The sequence below is a fragment of the Lineus longissimus genome, chromosome 15 (assembly GCF_910592395.1).
Source record: "Lineus longissimus chromosome 15, tnLinLong1.2, whole genome shotgun sequence".
In the NCBI taxonomy this organism is placed as follows: Eukaryota; Metazoa; Nemertea; class Pilidiophora; order Heteronemertea; family Lineidae; genus Lineus; species Lineus longissimus.
The window spans coordinates 6537016-6558066 of NC_088322.1; the positions used below are offsets into that span (position 1 = coordinate 6537016).

Genomic DNA, 21051 nt, shown 5'->3' on the forward strand with positions numbered 1-21051 from the left:
ATTCAATATTGCGACAGAGTTTTCTTGATATATCGTATTTATATAGCTCGGTGATATAATAGATAATGCTCGCAGTTGATTTGAATGTTTGAATGGCTTTCTCAAAAAATTTCAGAAGCGAGGTCAATAGGGTCAAAAGAAAAAGTCTTGGCGCCAATGATGTCAGCAATGGCGGATTTGAATTAAGATTCGAGTCGATTCTTTAGGAGTCGGAAGTGCGCACGCACACGGAAATCGTATCTATATAGCTCCGTGCACGTGATTTGAAGGGGCAATTTGGATGTGAGATTTAGGTGACCAGGAAGACGATATGTAATTTGAATCTATCCGCCTGCTCATCACTGTAGTTACAAATTAAATGCTCATCACTGATAATGAATTTAGCCTGTAATGTGAGACGGGTTCGACATGACTTGCAAATCTTAGATTTTTAGGCAAACGTACAGTTACATTCCGTTTTGGTGAGATCGTTTTTAGCAGTTTGATGATATGTCAATAATTCTCTCAGCTCCTCGAGAAGTCACGGTCCTAGTTGAAGCTATTTTGCATGAAAAACAGCCTGTCTCATGCCAAAAGTTGTCCCTTCAACAAATAATGTTTGTACACAAATTGTAGCTGATTTTATGGTTTGAATGGCCATTTTGAAAAAGGGTTTGGAATCGAGGTCAACCAAAATATTTGTTAGCCTCAACGTACCCTCGGGAATTCAATGGTATTAAGAGAGCCAGCGAATCTAGGAACGGGAAGAAGAGGGAGCGTGCACTGCATTACTCATTAAAATTCCTGGACAGGTGTGTTCCAAAAAATTTCATGAGTGGTCAATTAGAAATAGTTTACATCAATTAGGAGCCGTGCGTCCAGTGCACCCGCTTGGATCCGCGCCTGATGAACGTACATTAATGAATATTGATAAGAAATTTTTTTGAAAAACTCTAAAAAATAGTTTCGCCGCGGTTCGAACCCATCACCATCCAATCCACAGTGCAACCGTCTAACTGCCGAGGCCATCAAGGCTTTACTGGTGACAGCAATGCTGCCAATGATGTCAGCAATGGCGGCTTTGAATTAAGATTCGAGTCGATTCTTTTGGAGTCGGAAGTGCGCATGCACACGGAAATCGTATCTATATAGCTCCGTGCACGTGATTTGAAGGGACAATTTGGGTGTGGGATTTAGGTGACCAGGAAGATGATATGTAATTTGAATCTATCCGCCTGCTCATCACTGTAGTTACAAACTAAATGCTCATCACTAATAATGAATTTAGCGTGTAATGTGAGACGGGTTTGACATGACTTGCAAATCTTAGATTTTTAGGCAAACGTACAGTTACATTCCGTTTTAGTGAGATCGTTTTTAGCAGTTTGATGATATGTCAATAATTCTCTCAGCTCCTTGAGAAGTCACAGTCCTACTTGAAGCTATTTTCATGAAAAACAGGATGTCTAATGCCAAAGTTGTCCCTCGAACAAAGAATGTTTGTAGCTGATTTTATGGTTTGAATGGCCATTTTGAAAAAGGGTTTGGAAAAATACGTCCCACTCATACTGGCCGATCATTCCCGTTTGCGAAAACCAGGGACGAGAAAAAGAATCGGCGAAAACGATGGAGAGACCCCCCCCCCGTTAAATACCACCCCGAAAATATCTAATCAAAACACGTACACCACCTGAAAATGGGCCACCAATCTTGGTTCGCGAACCAATGCCGCACCATCGAAAATCCACCAAGCGCTTACACCAGCGCTGCAGCTAGTTATAAATCCGGCTACAGATGGCGCGCAAACAATAAGCAGAAAACGCCATTTCGAAAGCGCCGCCTGTCGCCGAACCATCTAACTAGCTAATTGCCGATCCATTTGCGCGTACACCACGACAGAGCCGAGCTTTTAACAAGCCGGGCGAATTTGGACCATCTAGCTTGGTGGGACAAATTCGCCCGGCAATTTGTATCGGCAATGGATTGCCGAACCAATTTGTCGCGGCAATGTGGTGGTGTACGTGCAATTGGTCCACCAATATTTCGTGGTGTACGCGCAGCTTATATTTAAATTAAAGTTATCTTATCGTGCTCTTAACTTTCGACCGTCACACGGACCAAAAGCCATAAGTCGATGGGCACCACGGGCTTTTGTTATCACTAGATTAGACAAGGCAAAAGTTGTGGTAAGAGGCCTATTATCTGCTGATAACATGAAACGCGTTCAATCCCTTTTGCCAGTAAACGTGATACTACTATAGGGAATTCTCTGGAGTAAGAACCATGCATTCGTTAATCTTGCTGTGTTTTGCCCTGGTCGCCGCGGTCTACGCTGATGATGTTAAATTTAAGGACTGCGGTGAGTTCAAATCCTTTGCAAAGTAACCAGGTGATGAGTTCTAACAACAGCTATGCCTTAATCTGACATTCAACATGTTTCCAATAGGTTTTTCATCATATCAGATCGGGCGTGACTGTTAGATTCTAGCAAATGCAATTAAAAGATGCTTTGCTGTGCAACCATTACCCAGCTAATCTTACACTTAGTGTCTCTATTAGTCGCAGGCGTACATGCTGAACTGCTAAACCTCTCTACCATTATACTTTCCAGGTTCCAAGGCGGGTACGATCGTAAGCGTAGACATCACACCATGCCCACAATTTCCGTGCGCCCTCAAACGTGGGACCAACGCCACAACAACAGTAGTCTTCACCTCAAGTAAGAAACCGTTCTTCTATAGATGATTATTACTTTGCACGGTGCCGTAAATGTACCAACATTCGTCAACGAAGAACCCATGAAATGGAAAAACTCAATTTGTACAATCATGTACATTTGTACATGTATCCACTCTTTCGAAGTCGCCGGCTCAACATTTCTGTTTATTCAAAACAAATTTTGTCACTAACGCTGGCGTTCACCGAACTTAGTGTTATCTTCTTCAGCTAAGTCCTTAGATTTAACACAAAGTTAAGCTGAAAGGGTGGATGTCGTCCTGGGTGCCGACAAATGGTACCCAGGTTCGAGATCGACTGGACAATAAGCACCCTGGGTGCCATTACACAAGACAAATAGCACCCAGAGATTGCAAGAAACGTCGTCCCTAAGATCCGTAAGCCAGGCAAAAAGAAGCTGGGTGCTGTTTGTCTAGTGTAATGGCACCCAGGGTACTTATTGTCCAGTCGATCTCGAACCTGGGTACCATTTGTCGGCACCCAGGACGACATCCACCCTTTCAGCCAAAGTTAAAGGGACGACTTGGGCGTGTGATTTACCTGGCCAGGATGATAATGTGCCAACTTGACACCATGCGCCGCCCCTTGTATTATTACACCGATGCCGTTCTCTGATGATTTTCACCTGTGTTGGAAGGCAGTTTTGGGCATGGCTTGCGAATCATAGGCAGGCCTAAGGTTACACCCTGTTCTAGTGCATTATTTATTGCCGTTCAAAAAGTGTTCATTAATTCTGTTTGGAAAAGTTGCGGTCCTGATGGAAGCCATTTGTACAAAAAAACAACATATCTTATGCCCAAGTTTGCTTGAGTTGGCCCAAGTTGGCTTAAAGCAGTCAGAATAAAATCTTGAAAATAACAAATAGTTTATAAAAGTTTATACGCCTCCAGATACGCTTACCGCGAAGCCAGCTGTTCCGAAATCGCAGGATGAATCATTACATTCCCTTTACAGGCCCCAACGGTTTTGTAAATGATATAGCCTTTTTTGGACAGGTCGTCATCTAATTGCTCTCGCCAAAGTGATTAATCAGAGAATAACAGTTTCCTTTGTAGTCCCCAACGGTTTTGTAATAGTCCCAACATTTAACCGGCTTACGTTTTTTAAATTTAACTTTCGCCTCTGCAGAGACCCAGAGTGAGACGGCTACCGCTAAGGTGTACGGGGTTATCGCAAACGTACCGGTCCCCTTCCCTGTTCCCAACAGTGACGGATGCAAGACCGGGGTGACGTGCCCAGTGGAAAATGGCGTCAAGTACACGTACAAAAATAGCATTTTTGTGAGCAAGCTCTACCCAAAGGTAAGGAGAGACTAGCTTTTCGGTTGAACGTCATCTCCAAAGTCTTATGAAAACTTATCTGTGCTACAGTGTATCTCCAAAGCCCGTGGCTGTAAATGTGTTCGTGCCGTTGTATCTCCGCTCATATGGACGACATGATAAACTGATAACATTTGCCTGCTAAACTTTGTGATAGTCGTCCAATGCTAAGGTCGCATCAGTTTCGATAGCAATGCATCTTTATCCGTCATCCACCAATAGGGTGTTACACAATATTTCAGAATCATTAATTTATGTTACACAAGTTCACCTCGTGTTGGCAATAGGAAAATCATGATGATATCACACATTCCTGGAAACCCAGGATGATGTGCAATCACTTCATACATCCGTTTATCAAGGGCAGCGGACGGTGTAGTGATGTAATGCATTGAGAGTCGAGATAGAAATGACGTGACCAAATGTCCTCAAGTTACCCGCTCTGCACTGCATGATCTCCATTTGACAACCTACGTACGCGTACACATAATTTATGCTGCCTCTTAAAAATCACACCCGTCGGCCATTTTATAGTCGAAGTTACCCACGCCGAGGGCCTGGCGTGAGACGAGGCGCCAGTCGCGGCGCGCTAGTAATCGAACATGCTAAAAGAAATGGAGAATGACACACACCCTTCTCGTTCCAGGTGCAAGTGGTCGTGGAGTGGTCCCTCGTCGACGACAAGGGTGAAAATATATTCTGCTTTGCGGTTCCAGCTCAAGTTAGTTAGTCAATTATGCGTTTTTAGTTGTATATCACCATGACTTTATTCATGATTTCACTCTGGTCAAGAACAGGAATCGATTTTTGCATTGGTGTTATGAAAGGACGACTGTCTCCAGGCAGTGCTACGGGTCATCTGTGGTAAATCTATGAATGGTGCAGGCCATATGAATCGTCCGATTTCTCTTTTTGTCTCCATATGCTCAAATACGCTTACTGGGAACAGATTCAGCAACGAAATAAAATGAATAAAAGGTCAAATTTATGTATACGTGTACAATCGCATTTTGCGTATACTCTTGCTTTTCACTGTCATCGTTGATACCGGTCCACCACAAGTTGATCTTTACAGCATCTCGACCGGAACTGATAAACAATTTTGACTTGATTACGCTCCATGGTTTTATCCCATGTGTGAAAAAAGCAGGTTTTCCAAATCCGAAATGGGAAAGACACATCTGGCCTCATATATGTATCAAGATTTACTCATGTGTACTTCTTTCGAGGTCAAAGTGTTTCGGATAGACGTACCGTATCAGGATATCTGATAATAGGGGGCTTTCGCAAACCCTTGAAACGTCCACGTGAACCTCTATCTCACAGTTCGACTTTGTTATCAGGAGGTCGAACAATGAGATAGGCGTTCACGTTGCCGTTTCGGGGGACTGGCGAAAACTCCCTATAAATGGACGATCAAGGCTTAAATGCATGCTAAACATAACTGCACTTCACAATTTAACTATGAAAATTACCTTTATTCATTCAAAGAGGCATCAGAAAATGTGCTTTTGGACTAAACAGCTGCGCGCCGCTGGTTTACCCACGGGCTATTGAAGGCCTCTGGTAATACTTTACATCACGACAGATGACCTACATTCCTCCACTGTGCAGTACAGACTTCCAGCACCTTGTCGAGCTACGTTTTAAAAAAAAACACACCCAGAACTGGGCAGAGACATGTATTCATCCACAGGCGGAAGTCCGTACTGAACTGTAAAGCTGTGGTAAATACATGACTGTGATGGGTGAAAGTGGATTTATTCTTCAATCTTTGGTGGATTCTTAATCTACACAGCCAGGCCATAACGGGGATATACTTTTTTATAATTAATTTAAGGAAATATTGTCTCACTGGCCAGTTTAGAACTTGTATTCTAATAGGCCCATATCAGTCCGCGAGTGACGATTTGGTGGCAATGCTGTACACAAATCAATTTTTCTCAGGCAATCGGTATTGGAATGTTTTGAATTTTTACTATTATTTCGATAAAAGCCTCTTCAAAACACATATAAAATTTGGTGGGAATTAAAGCACCCTTGGTGTACTTTTTTCACCAACATATATTCATTAAAATGTACACATAATGTACACGCTGGCTAATAGAGGTCTCTGGCCAACTATTTCATCCTACTCATCATCTTTCCTACAAAAGTCAATGTATCAAAAATTCTGTACAACATAATATTTACATGTTTATAAAGTATTTACAAGCGTTTACCACTAGAAATCCGCAGTAAGCATTTTCACTGTGAAATTCCTAAGCATTATCTCACCCGGCGAGTATTCTACAGTCCTCCCAGATTCAAGAATTATATTTTTTGGTCGCCAAAATAAGCAAAGAAAATGCTTCCTCATATTGATTTTGGCCGAGTTTTAGCCATTTAAATGCTACTGTACCATAGATAGATTATAAATTGTCAAGGTGGTTGTTTGCCATATAAATCTTATGTCCTTCAACCCATAATGCCCATCATGTCACCATGAGGGTGAATTTCTTCAGACAACAACACCTCCCAGGACTCCATCGAGTGTTTGATTGTCAGACCCGTAACTACCGAATCCAGATGACCCACTATTGTGCAACAGGGAGTCCTCTTCCTCTGGGCCCTGGATATGGCCATTAAACCTCTCCAACAAGGGCTCCTCGTCACTGAGGGTCCGGAGTTGTTCAGTCTCAAGGAAGGCCTGCTCGAAGTCGGTGGGTCTGTTAATGTCCATGCCCAGCATGGAGGAGGAATCCTCCTTGTACTGGAAAAAAGACACAAGAGAGTCAAATTGGCACAGGGAGTTATAAAATGACCTGTCCATACATGGGGAGTAAACTTGACAGACAGAGTCTAACAGCAAAACTCTCTAAAACCATCAGCTTCGAAGTAAGACCACAAACTTTTGAATTATAGAGAGCGACATCTACCCATGCGAAACGGACCCATGACCGTTGAGAACATCATTTGCAGGTGTCCCAATCGTTAATGGTGACGATTTGCGTGAAGAACCTGCCATCGTAACCATATTTATGGAGACAGACAAAGAACAACTCCAAAAACAACATAATTTATCAAGAGATCGGGATGACCGTCTAGCAAATGATAAGAAGCGGACACCACAAACGGACCCTGAAGTAACAGTCACGAACGTGTACCATAATCAACGATCACGAAGCTTTAGCGGAGAACTTAACATGGCCTGTTTGGCAACCAGAACTTAACTCAACAGAAAAATTAACTGACGAAAATAGTATGGTGGCCAAATAATATGTGAAGAGCATTCTCTAGTGAACTCACACAACTGTTTGACATGGGGGAGCCCCCCAAACCCCCGTCCTTCTGACATATTTAGCCAGTACATTGGGGGATGAGTCCCCCAAACCCCCTCCCCCGTTCTCTGAAAATGACAGGTTTTAGTCAGTACATTGGGGGGAAGGCCCCCCCCCACCCCCCCCCATTGGACTCTAAAAATAGAATTCCTTGGAGACGCTGAACAATAAGGCCCCATAAAGAAATAGTCCCCGCCCCGGTAGCTGTCTCATATCTGCTGACAGAAGCAGCTCTTTGTGGTGAGTTAATAATTGATTGCATGTCATGACACCCAGGAGCTTTTTCTCATTTCTGAAACAGTTGCATGGTTGGAATGAATTTCCAAATCAGTCCGTCAAATCTCTATCCAAATGGAACATTATGACCACTCTATATTTGTGCAGTAGTGTTAAAACTGACTTTTTTGAAGTAAAGTACGTAAATCGAGAAGAAGAGGACGTTTACTTCGTCTGCAATGAAATGTCACAACTGTCTCCGCCGACGTTGTTGTCCTGTATGTTCTAGCAGACGATTTTTAGATACATGATGTCCCACACCCGCACTTCAGGACAGTGGCGCCGGTGTGAATAAATCTACTTGCGTGAATGGTCAATGGCTCATGACGTCATGAAATAATTGCGTCACGAGGAAGGAAACAATGGGAATCATGGTAACTGTGGTTGCGGTGCGTCGTGAAAGCAGGATCGGCCAACGCGCCCCCTATGGAATGTGACAAACTGTACCAGAACCAGAATTGTCATGGGTCTGCACAAATTTTTTCAGATTCGATGGACATGATGGATATATGAATTTTGTTTACACTTTATACATACGTAACCATTACACTCACTACGTTGTGTGAGTTATTAATGAACATGGACGAAATAATAGGAAGTTATTGTTTTGACAAGCTGGGCCAGGTTGTTCAAAACTAATTTTGACACTAACGCTGGCGTTCACTCAACTTGGCGTTATCTCCTTCAGAACGTCAAGTTAAGGTTACGTACCTGTAATAAACGTCTAAGCCATTTTTCAGTTAAATTGGCACAATCCACACGCTAATAACTTTCCCCAGAGTTAATCAGCGAGGAACGCTTTGGTTTACAAAAATGAATTTCATGACTTCCGTTGACCTGATCATAAAACTGCTTACACAACGAAAATAAGGAGTATTTTTTAACAAAATGGGTCCATCTGAAAGTTATTTATTCATGGTAAGCCTTTATCCTTTTGTTCATTTTAAACACACTTGATTCTCTATTCAAGATTTTTTTTATTTTGAATGGAAAATAATATTCAACTGTTATGGTTAGACAGCGCATTGATCTCAAACTGAACTATTTTCGTATACAACCGCGAGCTGATTGGTTTGATACAGGTGCGTGACCTTATGTTAACGCCAGTGTTAGTGACAAAACTGGTTTTAAGCAACTGGGCACAGGTCCTTTTTCATACATACCTGCACCCTATCGGGACCGAGAGTTTTGAAGAGCCGGTCCCAGAAGTGTGGTTTTACACTCTTGTCGCTCCAATCTAAGAATGTCTTTCCCATCAGCTTTCTTGGGATCTGGCATCCGTCGTACTTTACTAGTAACAGACTATCGTCTCTCTGTTGAGTTAAAAGCAACACGTCAATCGAAAGGAAATTGCTAGCAAACAGTTTAAAAAGCGAACATGTTTGATCAGTGTAACAAAGATTCATTCAAGCACATGCATTTATTTGAAAGAAAGGAGTTTTGGATAAATTTCACGTTCGTACCTACAGTATATATCACCGACAAACAAAGGTTCGTGTCGTAACAGTAGCATCGTCGGCGTTCGACACTAGTTATGTTCTGCATCGCTCAGGAACTACGATTAAGAATCACAAATTCTTTGTAATATGTTCGTAGATCATTATCCCTGCGTGATGCGTCATGGACCTCACCTGTAAGGCGCAGAGATTGGTGATACTGACACCAATATCACGGATGTATAGAGCAATATGGTAGTATATAAATATTGCAACCCATTAAAAAGTCAAAATTATTTGTCCGGTCAAACATTATTTCACGAGGCTTTGCGAGTCGTATCAGGCCTCATACCCGTTTTAATAAGTACGGTGCATTATAATTTAAGTCGAGATGGCACCGGGACGGCCAGCAACCTAGACACGTCATGTTATGGCGATTTATTTTGGAAGAGGGTGTAGTGGTTGTCGTTGGGTGTGGCGGTGAACGAAGAAGCAGGACGATTTTGATTTGTGACAAAGTTTTCGGAATAAAGTGTAACTTCGATATGTCTGTATTTATTTTTATGATATATTCGGACCTGAGGATTCGGTGAAACACGTCAGTTGAAAAAAGTGCCCCTAGCTGGCATAATCCAAGCTGCTTACACCATCCATGGGTACCATCCTAGCGAAAATTGTTGTAAAAGTGCCTTTTTATGGCTGATTCGAGAGAACTTAAAAACTCAAAAGACCGCCATTTGCAGTGAACGCATCATCAATAACGTAATCAGCGGAATAATGCAATAGAATAGTAAAAATTATCGCACGGTACGTGATGGCAAATGACGCGACGTGATTGGCCCATATACTAATGTGGTATGATAACAAAAACTATCGTCTCCGGCACCATTATATAATATCTGTAGTTTTGCATTGCTCAGCTTCTCTTTATTTTTGAGATCCAATTATGTAGGTTAGGCATAATAGGATCGAGTTCCTTATCAAATTCTCAAATGACTTCGACCTGGAGGTGCTTCAGAGGTCCGGGGCTCATGCAGTGACCGGCCTCGTCCCTCACCCATAAGAAGATCCAATTAGGATGACGTTATGGACAGCCCAGGGAGTCAAAGTACTCCACCGCATTCCCGGAATTTTGCAAAGGTGGTTTTGGCTTACCATGGTGATTAACCTGTGTTGGACTTGCTCCAGTTCAAACGCCCCCCAGACGGACTTGAGGAAGTTCTTAGACATGATAACGATGGTTCGCTTGCTCTTGTAGATTGCTTCCATGATGTTTTCCACGACTGGCATTCCTGTTGGTGAGAGAATATGCATGTCATGCTCCTCAGAAATTCTGCTCCTACCCGTACATCCACAGTTATTTTAGGAGTGTAAGGAATTAAATGAGGAGCCTCTCAAAATGAACTGAGCTGGTCTGACACCATTGCATAATCTGTCCCCACGCAAGCAATGGGCAGAAATATGTAAGGGGGCAATTGGCAAAGCAATTAGTCGAATGTCACACAGGAACGCCCTGAAGGTAACACCACGTCGAAAAACTGTCTGTAAGGAATGCTTTCAGTAGCTGTTTGAACAGCCTTCTTTCATTGGAGACTTGTCGTGCAACAATTTCTAATCTCATACCTCAAGAAGATTCCGTGAATATGATTGGCTGATACACGTCACGTGACCGTGTGGTATTCGCAATGTTGCCCGCTCCAGCCGGTCGACATTTTGCCATGTCTCCCGGCGTGACGACATTCGGCATGTTGTGCAACAGTACACTCCGTGGCGGCAACATGCCGAATGTCGCCTCTTCGGGATGCAATAGCGAGATTCCGCATCGCTTACGATTACGATTACGATTTGTGGTTGACGTCATCGATTTTTGATGCTACGTCATCCCCCGCGAAATCGTCGATTGTACATTCGTCTCGTTCTTACGAGGATTCCGGCTGATCTTCGTAAGTCAAAAACGATTACATGGATTAGCGAAACGTCTATTTTCCACGCTACATATCAAATCGTAGGTGAAATATTCATTGAAGAATACTTTAGAACATATCTGTCAAACATAGCAACTGCATTTAATGTGATCAACGGCAATTTTGATCATGTTTTAGCACCGAAAAAAGTGCACCCAGAACATGAGAGCAGAGTATACGGCCTACACTACAGGACACCATGTACAGTCGTTGGTGTGAATGTGGAAACAAAATTGCTGGTTCATGCCGGTTTTGAGAATATTACGATTACGACTTTGAAATCGTAATCGTAATCGTAATGTTAAGCGATGCGGAAACTCCCTAATGTCTCCCTCTCCCAAGGCTCTCCCTCGCAAAGCCTCGGGAGACATTGCATTCCGAAGTGGCGACATTCGGCATGTTACCCTCCGTGGCGGGCAATATTTATATAATATTCTGTCAAACCGGACTAACTGCAGTCATCTGGTTTCTTACGCACTCTAGAAGCGTACACGCATATATCGGCGGATTATTGCAAAAAACATGGCATTATGCACTGCAAGTTTGAACATCATAACATGCAAAGAATTGTCAGAAAATGATATTATTGTAATTCGCGAGTATCAAACTCTTCACAGCGCCCATATGGGCAAGAGGAACAGACCGCACTGCACAGCGGATGACCACACCTGGCCGGATGATTAGAATCTCATATATGGGAAACGGAGGAAGACCTGGAGGCCACAGCCCAAGACCCCAGTCACAGACCTATGAATTTGATGTTATCGCCGAACCCTAAGGAGGAACGACTGGTATTGCAATTGCTAGTGCGGGATTTCGATTAACAGGCTTATTGTCCTTGATGTTAAGACCGAGCGGTGACATGGTGCGCAGTCGATGGATCCAAGTTAACTCTTCGGCGAGTCGGGTGTTCTTGGAATTGTCCGCGTCTGGCGAGGCAGTCATTTTCAAGTTTTGAACATAACATGGTATATATACCCACCTGGCATAAAACACTTGAAGTCTATGCAGACTCTGCACCCTTGCTTCTCAAGGTTCTTCATAAGAATGTCCTTGACCCAGGCAATATCCTGGGAACTGTACGATATGAATACGTCATACTCAAGAGGGTGATTTGAGGCTGGAACGAAATACAAGGCTGTAAACACGGCAAGTTCCACTTTGTAGCCCTTTGCCTGCTAACACTATCCAAAAAGCAAATATTCTTCTCAAGCGCTCAGCGAAGTTCGTAAAGAGGTCAAATTGAGATTAAATACAGCCATCCATGGGTAAAGTGCTTTTGGTATTATCAGCTTTAATTTGATAAAAGATCCAAGCTTTTCCCTTTCATTTCTGTGTTTAACAACTTATGACTTCTTACCCAATACGTAAAAGCTCACTTAGTGTACAGAGCGAGGGCAAAAGAAGTCGGAGGATAAATGTTAAGTTGGCCTGTCCTGCCATTCCCCTGCAGAACAGGACTCTGTCCATCTATATATGGTTGAAAACGCAGAGGAAGAAGAAGTAGAGTCTGCCCTACATGTACCTTCATAATTCTCTGTATTAAACCATGGCAGGTCATCCAACCCCGGTTCCTTCTTTCTCATGCGGGCAACCCTAGCCGTGACTATTATGGCAACAAAGACAACAGTGCCGCCAGCCGATGCTAGGATTGTGAGCAGTACTGACCTTGGAGCTGATGAAAAAAAGTGGTATCAGAGGCAAAAAACCTAGAAAATTTGACGTGAAGCTCAGAAGCAGTCAAGAAGGATAACTTGTGGTACTAACAGGATTATTTCACTGCACTGCACCGCTGTGCTAACACTCCTGTGATGACTTTGAATCAGCATCACGATTGGTGGAAGTTCGCAGCTTGGTTGCTGGAATGATTATCGTAGCAAAATCTGGTCTACGGATAAAATTCGATTTGGAAATATGAACTTCTGTCAATCGTGGTGTTCAAGGAGTATAGAAGAATAACTGTAGGCCACGTTTTGAAAAACATTTTCATAGCCTTGATTAAAATTATTCCCACAAGATAACAACTGCAAGGAGTACAGCAGTTGGAGTGCCATTCCTACGCCAGAAGACGAAGAAGAAACACTTCGAAAATTTGCAGACTTTATAATTATATGAAGTGTACATAGGTATATCCATAAAGAACTCAGTATACTGTTTCACACTTCAAAAAAATGCCAATCAAGAAGTAGGGGCCTACCTGGTTGCTTTTTCTTCAGCTTCAAGTCGAGAGTCCTGATGTCAGACCCGTACTGGTTCGTAGCGTTACACGTGTAGTTACCGAGGTCTTCATCCTAGAAGTAGAAACATACGTTATTTTATTTGGTCGTCTTCTTCTCTTCAAGGTTCACTGACATTGGCGGATCCAGAAATTTGGGAGGGGGGAGGGCGCAGCCCAAAGCAGAGGGCACCTAATCTGGCGAATGTGCGATTTTGGAAATGAGTGAGGGTGGGTCTGGGGGCCCTCCCCTGAAAAATTAACATTTACGTGCCAAATAATATGCGTTTTCCGGTCATCTGAGGGCTTAAATTAGAAGAAGTTATTTGTTTCTTGTGGACTGAAAAATCACTGCCCTCGGCTGAAAGGAGGTGGGGGTAGGGGACCCCCTTAATCCGCCACTGATTGATACGTCATCGGTCTGCGCGCCTCCCAACGCAGCGAATTATCAGCGGACAACCCAACTGAATCTCTCCAGCTCTTTCATGCTTTTTTCAAAGTCGGTCGCCGCCTACACCGGGTTACTGAGAATACCGCCAGAGATTAACAGACTCCTGGGTTTCGTTTTTGCCAAATCAGACAAATCATCTAGAGGGCATTGGTGGTTGGGGGGAGGGGGAGGAGAGGGTAATTACCGTGATGTTTACGATGATCAATCCAAAATGGGTGTCACCAGCAACATAGCGAGATTGCCACGCATGTTTTGAGGTGTCGTTAACGGACTGGCCATCGTGGTACCAATAGGATTGAAGCTGTAAAAAACCAAGTATTACATGTAACGGGGTGAACCATCAAATTGGACATTACTGGCGTTAGGCTAAAACACCAGATTCGAGTTGAAATGTATTTTTTCTGTTTTATAAGGAAAACTGTGAAGCTGTGGTAAATACATGACTGTGATGGGTGAAAGTGGATTTATTCTGCAATCTTCGGTGGATTCTTAATCTACAGAGCCAGGCCATAACGGGGATATACTTTTTGATAATTAATTTAAGGAAATATTGTCTCACTGGCCAGTTTAGAACTTGTATTCTAATAGGCCCATATCAGTCCGCGAGTGACGATTTGATGGCAATGCTGTACACAAATCAATTTTTCTCAGGCAATCGGTATTGGAATGATTTGAATTTTTACTATTATTTCGATAAAAGCCTCTTCAAAACACATATAAAATTTGGTGGGAATTAAAGCACCCTTGGTGTACTTTTTTCACCAACCTATATTCATTAAAATGTACACAGAATGTACACGCTGGCTAATAGAGGTCTCTGGCCTTTATTGTCCGAGCCTCATCACGATGTAGAACGTTCGGATAGGCGTTCGCCTGGGCATTTTGTGGGCTTTGCTGAAACTCCCTATTTGGCTATGAGGATCGTGAAGAGGAGAATGTGAGCTTATAACTTATAGCAATACATACCGTCCAGTCGTCTCTGCCGTAGAAGATGACACAGGTGAGGTTGACATCATCTCCGAGACTGACACCATCTTGGGGCAGCATGACTTCGGTGATCCTCGCGGGAGCATCCGCAGAACTATGATCTGAAATACATGTATAAGTGAATACCAATTTGCAAATGCCAGATTGCCAACTGGACTTTAGAAGGTCGTCTAAGATCTGTGACTTTCAGGCCTTAGGCTGCGTCTTGCGACAAAATGGCTGCTGACCAAAACAGTTGGCAGTGTTTTCGAACGTCTTTGTAATGGATTTTGTACTAAAAAGTGATTACGGATGACTTACCCGAGGACAGCCTACTCTCTCAAAGCAGTAATGAAGATAAAACGCAAGACTTTCCTCATATCCGCGGTAAGAGCAACATCTCCAGGCATCTAAACAGGAGTGTAGGGCCTATCCAAATCAACGCCCTTCAATACTTAGATCACGTATTTAGACTTTGCCCAAACGTCAGAAAGTTCCTATTGAGTGAATTGTCATTGACGATTGACACATTCTCCCTCGCCGAATATGAGTTCCGATTGGCGTCAAACTGTCATGGCATCAACAAGAAAACGGATAAGAAATTAGAACTTACCATATACGATCAGGTAATTACTAGCATTAGCCCTTTCCCCTATCTGGTTCTGTACTAAGCATCCATATGTGGCCGTATCGTTCACCCTGGGGTCGGAAATCACCAAGGTCGAACTGGCCATATCTGTCTCCACGGTGAAGGTGAAACATCGTCAAGGAAAATAAGAACCCACCGGCGTTGAATTCTGAATCCCTCCAATGCAGGTAAAATTAATGCCCCAAATGAATAACCAACCTTTATATGACTTGTATTCGAAATGATGTTCGTACTGAATAGAGTTAATAGGCAGGTTTTGCAACCCCTACAAATGACGCATTACGAACTACGAGGATCTGTCGTGTCATCAAGTCATGTGCTAATTCATTTACGCGACACTCGTAAATCATCTTCTATGTTAATTTGTACGAGGAATCGGGGAAACTTTCGACAAAAGTCGTCAATAAAGTACATTTACATACTTCCTACTTCGTTGTTCGTAACTCTTTGTAAGTGTTGCAAAACCTGCCTAATAATTCTATGACGACCGTCATTTTTAATATCATATCTAAAATTACGTTCGTAATAGAATTATTGAAAAACAGGAATTACAAAGTTAGAAAGTTAGTAATTAGTAATAAGAATAACTAAGTTCATAATAGAATTGCGGCGAAGTTGACCGGATAAGAGAATTGCGAAGTTCGTAATAGGATAACAAACACAATGCATAATATTCCAAATATAAACTACATGTACATGTATATTGCGTATTTTACGTCCAACTGTATCCGGTTCCGACCTATGAAATCGTTTCAATTGACAACCGCGGTTGTGAATAGAAACGATTCACTAGATCTGATCCCCATATTGTTCAGATTTAGGACATTATAGAGTGACAAAGTTAGTAATAAAACTGAAAAATTCGTAACAGAATTGCGACGAAGTTAGTCCCCTAATAGAATTATGAAGCTCGTAATATGATTACGATATTCGTAATGAAAATAAGAATTCATATCGTATTTTTTTATCCGTGATTGGATATAACATGGTTTCCGGTTAAAAAAGGATATTGGTCGCTGATGTTGATTGGTGTACTTCTACTATTCCTGTACCAAGTAACGTTGAATTCGCCTGGGTCTGAGTGGATCTGGCATCGTAACGGCAGTTTGTTTAATCCGTTGTCCTTGACAACGTCTGGCGGCCATGTTGCAGCCCTGGTTACCGACAGTTCCGCAGTAACAGGGGCAAGGAAGAGGATGAAAAGTAAGGCTGCTAAGTCTTCCATTTTTGCATCTGTTAATACAATGGACTATGATGTAAGAAATATTGCACATTGTGCAAACAACTCGAACTCGTGCCTTCGAAATTGGTAAGCGTAATGGATGCGGTTAAATCGCAAAGTTAACACGGACAAAAAGATTACCTAAGTGTAACCCTGGAAAAAAGTGTAAAGCTGGCTACTGACTAACACTTATTAAGCACATTCGATTAAAGGGAAAACCTGGGCATGGGATATGTTGGTTTTTCATACAAAAATGGCTTTCAGCAGAACCGCAACGTCACCAAATACAAAATCATTGAAAAAAAGTCGTTGAAAAATAGCCGATTCGTATTGAAATACCCTTTCGTAACAACATATTATGACAAATGGACTCTACCTCCGGGAGATATAGCATGCTCGTTTGAACACTGGTATACCAGAGTCTTTCAACGCTGGGTATACACTGCCTCACTTGAGTTGATATGCAAATATAATTTGAAACTGTCTCTTTGATATTACATTAGATTTGCATTGCAATTCAACATTTCTGTCAATGCAATTCATGGTATAATCCATTTTAACCTGCCCGCTTCACGGGTAATTTGCCAGTATATACAGTCAGTTGAAATCTCCTGCCTGTGTATAAATCCAGAAGTATTAAGGTAGCAGGAAGGGGTGGGCGTTTGTGGTTTCCGAGTGTGAGGGGTATAGGGGTGTATGTTGACTGTGCTTTGCGCGATATGGACCATTCTGTGAAAACTCAATGAGGAAGGTACGCTAATTAGCATAATCTATTATTAGCGAGGTAATCTTTCGCAGGTGTTGCTTCTGCCCACATACATCGTGCTGGAAAACGTCTCGTACAAAAAAAGTCTGGCATTCGCCAGACTGATAAGTTAAGAACTTCTGACTGCGCGAGAATGCTGTGATAAAAATGACCATTGCAGAGACTCTGTGACGTAGGCATACACTTTTTACTACATTTTTTACAATTAAAAGTGCTCTCAAAAGACGATATGGTATGATTATTTATCAACATTTCCTGAACTATATTCCTTCTAATTATCACTTTACATAAATAGGTCGGCGTTAGGTCGCGTGCTTTTCTTTCCTCGTGACAATATACAGTAAAATAGTTACAACCCCATAATTGCGCTATAAGTCCATAATGAGAACACGGTGACCCGTTATAAATGTTTCGCAAGCTTTGCTATTTTGGGGTCCTTGCGACGAGTGTCAAACTGTGTATCGCGACGATTAACGCATATGTGGTACGCACCTTCATGCCTTTTGGCCGGTTTTGAGGATTGTCTGGATAGCTACGTTCGAAAGTCGGTCAGCGGGTAATAGCAAATGCGCAATACACGAGCGTGCAAGATATGATGCACTGTCAAGATGCATACTTCGAATGTTGTTTATTAATGTCACCGATGTTTTCCAAATGGCATATCAAAAACATTCATGAGCAATGATTGAATTGAGGTGAACGGTCACAATAGCTCATTTTCTAAGGACTGTATTGGGGGATATACATGGATTCATGACCCAAATGTACGATTATTTTGTATGAATTGGGCGATTATGTGCCCGAACAATGTTAATGTTAGGCGCATATCGTGTTGCCCATGCATTGTGCCAAATTGTACTACAGGTGTTTCAAAGGTGGTGAGAAATTTGGTGACAGACATTTTGATACTGAGTGGTGAACTCTGTATCAAAACGACCCTCTGCTTTGAGTCGTGTCTTAGATTAAGGATAGCAAGGCACAGACGGCTATGGATCCTTTTTAGAATAGACATGCAAGCACTGAGTTATTATCAACCAAATGCAAACAAACTTTGGACAAGATGTAATTTGTGGGCATTGACTGCAAAGAAATTGAAAATAGCAAAGGAAAAGAAATCATCCTGATGTTGTGGGCAACGCTAAGCTGGTTCTAGTTTAATTATATTCCTTCTAGAATGTCAATAATGAAACTAATAAATAGATCAATGATATTTTTTTGCCAATTTTAATTACTAGTAAATTTGATTTAAAAAAGTATAATTTAGAATGATTTAGGTAACGACTTAATCAATTATTTGAAACCAACTGAAATTTATTCACTCATCAAGTGTATCTTGTAAATTCGTCCCTGTCCCGTCTACAACTGACCAAGATAAATACTATCAAATATTCTACCCGAATAATGACAATAGGCATACCTTTGCCTGCCCCGACTGACCCCACACCAACATGTAAACCGTTTATCAGGCGTCCACGATAGTCTAAACGTTTCAGATGCTGACCCTCGCATCGAAAATCCAGTTGGGTTGGCTAAAGGAACCCCAACCTTCCATTAGATTTAAGGCTGCCCTATCAGTAAAAGACAGGATAAAAGTACTACCTGAAACGCTGCTTAATATTACCATTAATCTAGGTATTTTAATGGTACCTTCTTGATATGCCATGCTCTTAAAGTGACCGTCATCAAGATGCCATTAGCACATATTATGCTTTATGATAGAGGCGCCAGGTCATCAAGTGCCGAAGGATAGGAGGCAAAATTAGGTCAAAACGCGGGAATATTGTGTGATTCGTGCATTTTTAATAGTTACAGCTTTACACGTGTATTACATGTATTACTCTAACGCATACATTACATATTTCAGGCATTATGCGTTCATTGAAAAATAATCAAGGCCAACGTGCTATTCATTTTTATATAGAGATTTGTAACCACTTTGAAAAAGATCGTCTGTTTGAGGGGAACGTACCGTGACTGGGAAAGGACATGGTGATTTTTTTTTCAATGACGACGTGATGACTTTAATACTACCGTATGGAGAAATGTTTCGGACTGCGTAGGCCAAATAGCAATTTACACTGAATATTCAAGAATGACTGTCACCGTTTACCTTTGAGCAGCAACATCTAGACCTATCTATTCCCAAGAGGTTCATGTATTTTCAAACTCGACGCAAAATGCGCTCTTCTGGGTCAGACTGTCGATTTCAAGATTACGAATGTATTTAAATCCAAGAAATAACCTGGGGGTACTTACCAAGGGAAAACCACGGAAAAATCTGCGTAAGATGGCGATATCTTAAAATCAAAACTAGCGTCGATTATACTGCCGTGTTTCGATTTAGTGCGGGGTTTTGGTATTGTAAGTTTCACAGAATATTTTCCCGGTATAGCTTGACCCAGTTACCGGGAAATTGTCCTAATATCAGACATACTTGTAGTTCAATTAATGAATATGAATAACACGGTGCCATCTATAAATTGAATCGCAAACCGATACATGTCCATTTCCATGGGGTCCATAAACCATGAACGTCCGGGTATAGACCATGAGGGTCTGTGGTAGTGAGCGTACAGCGACAGTGATAGCCTAATACCATTAGGCCCCGCGTGGTGGCGCTGAGGCAGCCACTGCCGGGGCCTAATTCTAAACGTTTTAATTTTTTTCCTTGCCCAGAATTTTGGGAAATACGACTGTCATCCGTGCTAGTAGAGTTGAAATTGACCTACTTAAAACTAATCAATTAGGATAATAACGGTGTAAAGATTTTATATGGATTTGGAGGGGGGATCTTTTCATACTGAACTTGATATACGGATGCTAATAAAAGTGTCTCACTAAACTTCATGATAGTAATGTCATCGTCTGCCTCAAGCAAGTTATTGGATCTTACACAATTTGTTGACAACATGTAAACCATTTGAAATATAAATTTCGTTGCCGTACAGACCTAGAAATACATTGAAATGAAGAAGTTTTTCAGATGATTTTACTTAAGTTTTAAATTGATCATTGACTCTCCACTTATTTTCACCCATCTTAAATGTTGTGTGCTACTGGCATATCTTACCCTCCCCATAAATATGATATAATATTTTCAAAAACTCTTCTTTAAATTCTTTTGTTACATGTTTTCATGTTGATCTCAGAGAAATTACAAGGTGTCAATTGTGAATCCTCTTTCATGCAGTAACAGAGAAGAAATAACGTTTAGTCGAGTTTTGTAGTTGAGGATTCATGGAGTATGTGTAACTGTTCGTTTATCCACATAAGTGTAAAAAGCATTATAATATTTCTTATCAGAAGAAAATATATTATATATATATTGGTTAAATAGGAATTTTTCAGTTATTTCATGCTGGTAAAAGTGATGCACGCAACCCAAGTATTGAAAAACTTTGGTGCCGAATAAGCTGCATATTCAACTTATTCTCCACCTCTCCCTAATTTGGCGATGTGTCAGTCGTCTTCCTGGGTTACACTCTGGAGAGATTGGCCTGGCTGAGAAGTCATGCTCAGGGTTTCCTAGTCCCCCCCCCACACACACACACCACACCCTCTCCATGAAGGGAGGCGCCGTCTGGCTTCTTGGAAGTCTGGGCAGATTGAATACATGTAAGATGTCACATGAGCCTGAATTGTCAGAATCCCTAATCATCAAAGTGAAGTGAAGAAGAAATGAGATGTTACATGTACATAGAAGTAACTAGCAGAACAGTGACATGTGCTCTAGCCAGGACAATCTGCTTTAT

The 21051-nt window shown here is 41.8% G+C and overlaps 2 protein-coding genes across 3 annotated transcripts; one reads left to right on the top strand and one right to left on the bottom strand.

Moving 5' to 3' along the window:
• Positions 1–2230: 2230 nt before the first annotated feature.
• Positions 2231–4963, top strand: LOC135499864 (NPC intracellular cholesterol transporter 2-like). The gene is made up of 4 exons (XM_064790861.1): positions 2231–2338; positions 2591–2698; positions 3844–4016; positions 4681–4963. Exons 1-4 carry the CDS (start codon positions 2263–2265, stop codon positions 4762–4764), a joined length of 441 nt encoding a protein of 146 aa, XP_064646931.1. The 5' UTR covers positions 2231–2262; the 3' UTR covers positions 4765–4963.
• Positions 4964–5678: 715 nt separating this feature from the next.
• Positions 5679–19862, bottom strand: LOC135499863 (interleukin-18 receptor 1-like). Of its 2 annotated transcripts, none has more exons than XM_064790860.1 (11): positions 19556–19862; positions 16322–16544; positions 15276–15415; positions 14663–14784; positions 13881–13997; positions 13228–13321; positions 12556–12705; positions 12013–12150; positions 10222–10358; positions 8794–8943; positions 5679–6786 (listed from the first exon to the last, which is right to left on the bottom strand). In XM_064790860.1, exons 2-11 carry the CDS (start codon positions 16534–16536, stop codon positions 6535–6537), a joined length of 1515 nt encoding a protein of 504 aa, XP_064646930.1. In that variant the 5' UTR covers positions 16537–16544; positions 19556–19862; the 3' UTR covers positions 5679–6534. The 2 variants fall into 2 exon arrangements, with proteins under 2 accessions (XP_064646930.1, XP_064646929.1); XM_064790859.1 differs by lacking the exon at positions 19556–19862 and adding an exon at positions 19410–19481.
• Between the last annotated feature and the right edge of the window lie 1189 nt (positions 19863–21051).

Coding starts and splice junctions, on each gene's coding strand:
- LOC135499863 (XM_064790859.1), bottom strand. Junction 13,998..14,662: donor ACGGCAGAGACGACTGGACG/GTATGTATTGCT, acceptor GGTTTTTTACAG/CTTCAATCCTATTGGTACCA. Junction 8,944..10,221: donor AACACAGGTTAATCACCATG/GTAAGCCAAAAC, acceptor TTAACTCAACAG/AGAGACGATAGTCTGTTACT.
- LOC135499864 (XM_064790861.1), top strand. CDS start 2,263: ATGCATTCGTTAATCTTGCTGTGTTTTGCCCTGGTCGCCGCGGTCTAC. Junction 2,339..2,590: donor TGTTAAATTTAAGGACTGCG/GTGAGTTCAAAT, acceptor TATACTTTCCAG/GTTCCAAGGCGGGTACGATC. Junction 2,699..3,843: donor AACAGTAGTCTTCACCTCAA/GTAAGAAACCGT, acceptor TCGCCTCTGCAG/AGACCCAGAGTGAGACGGCT.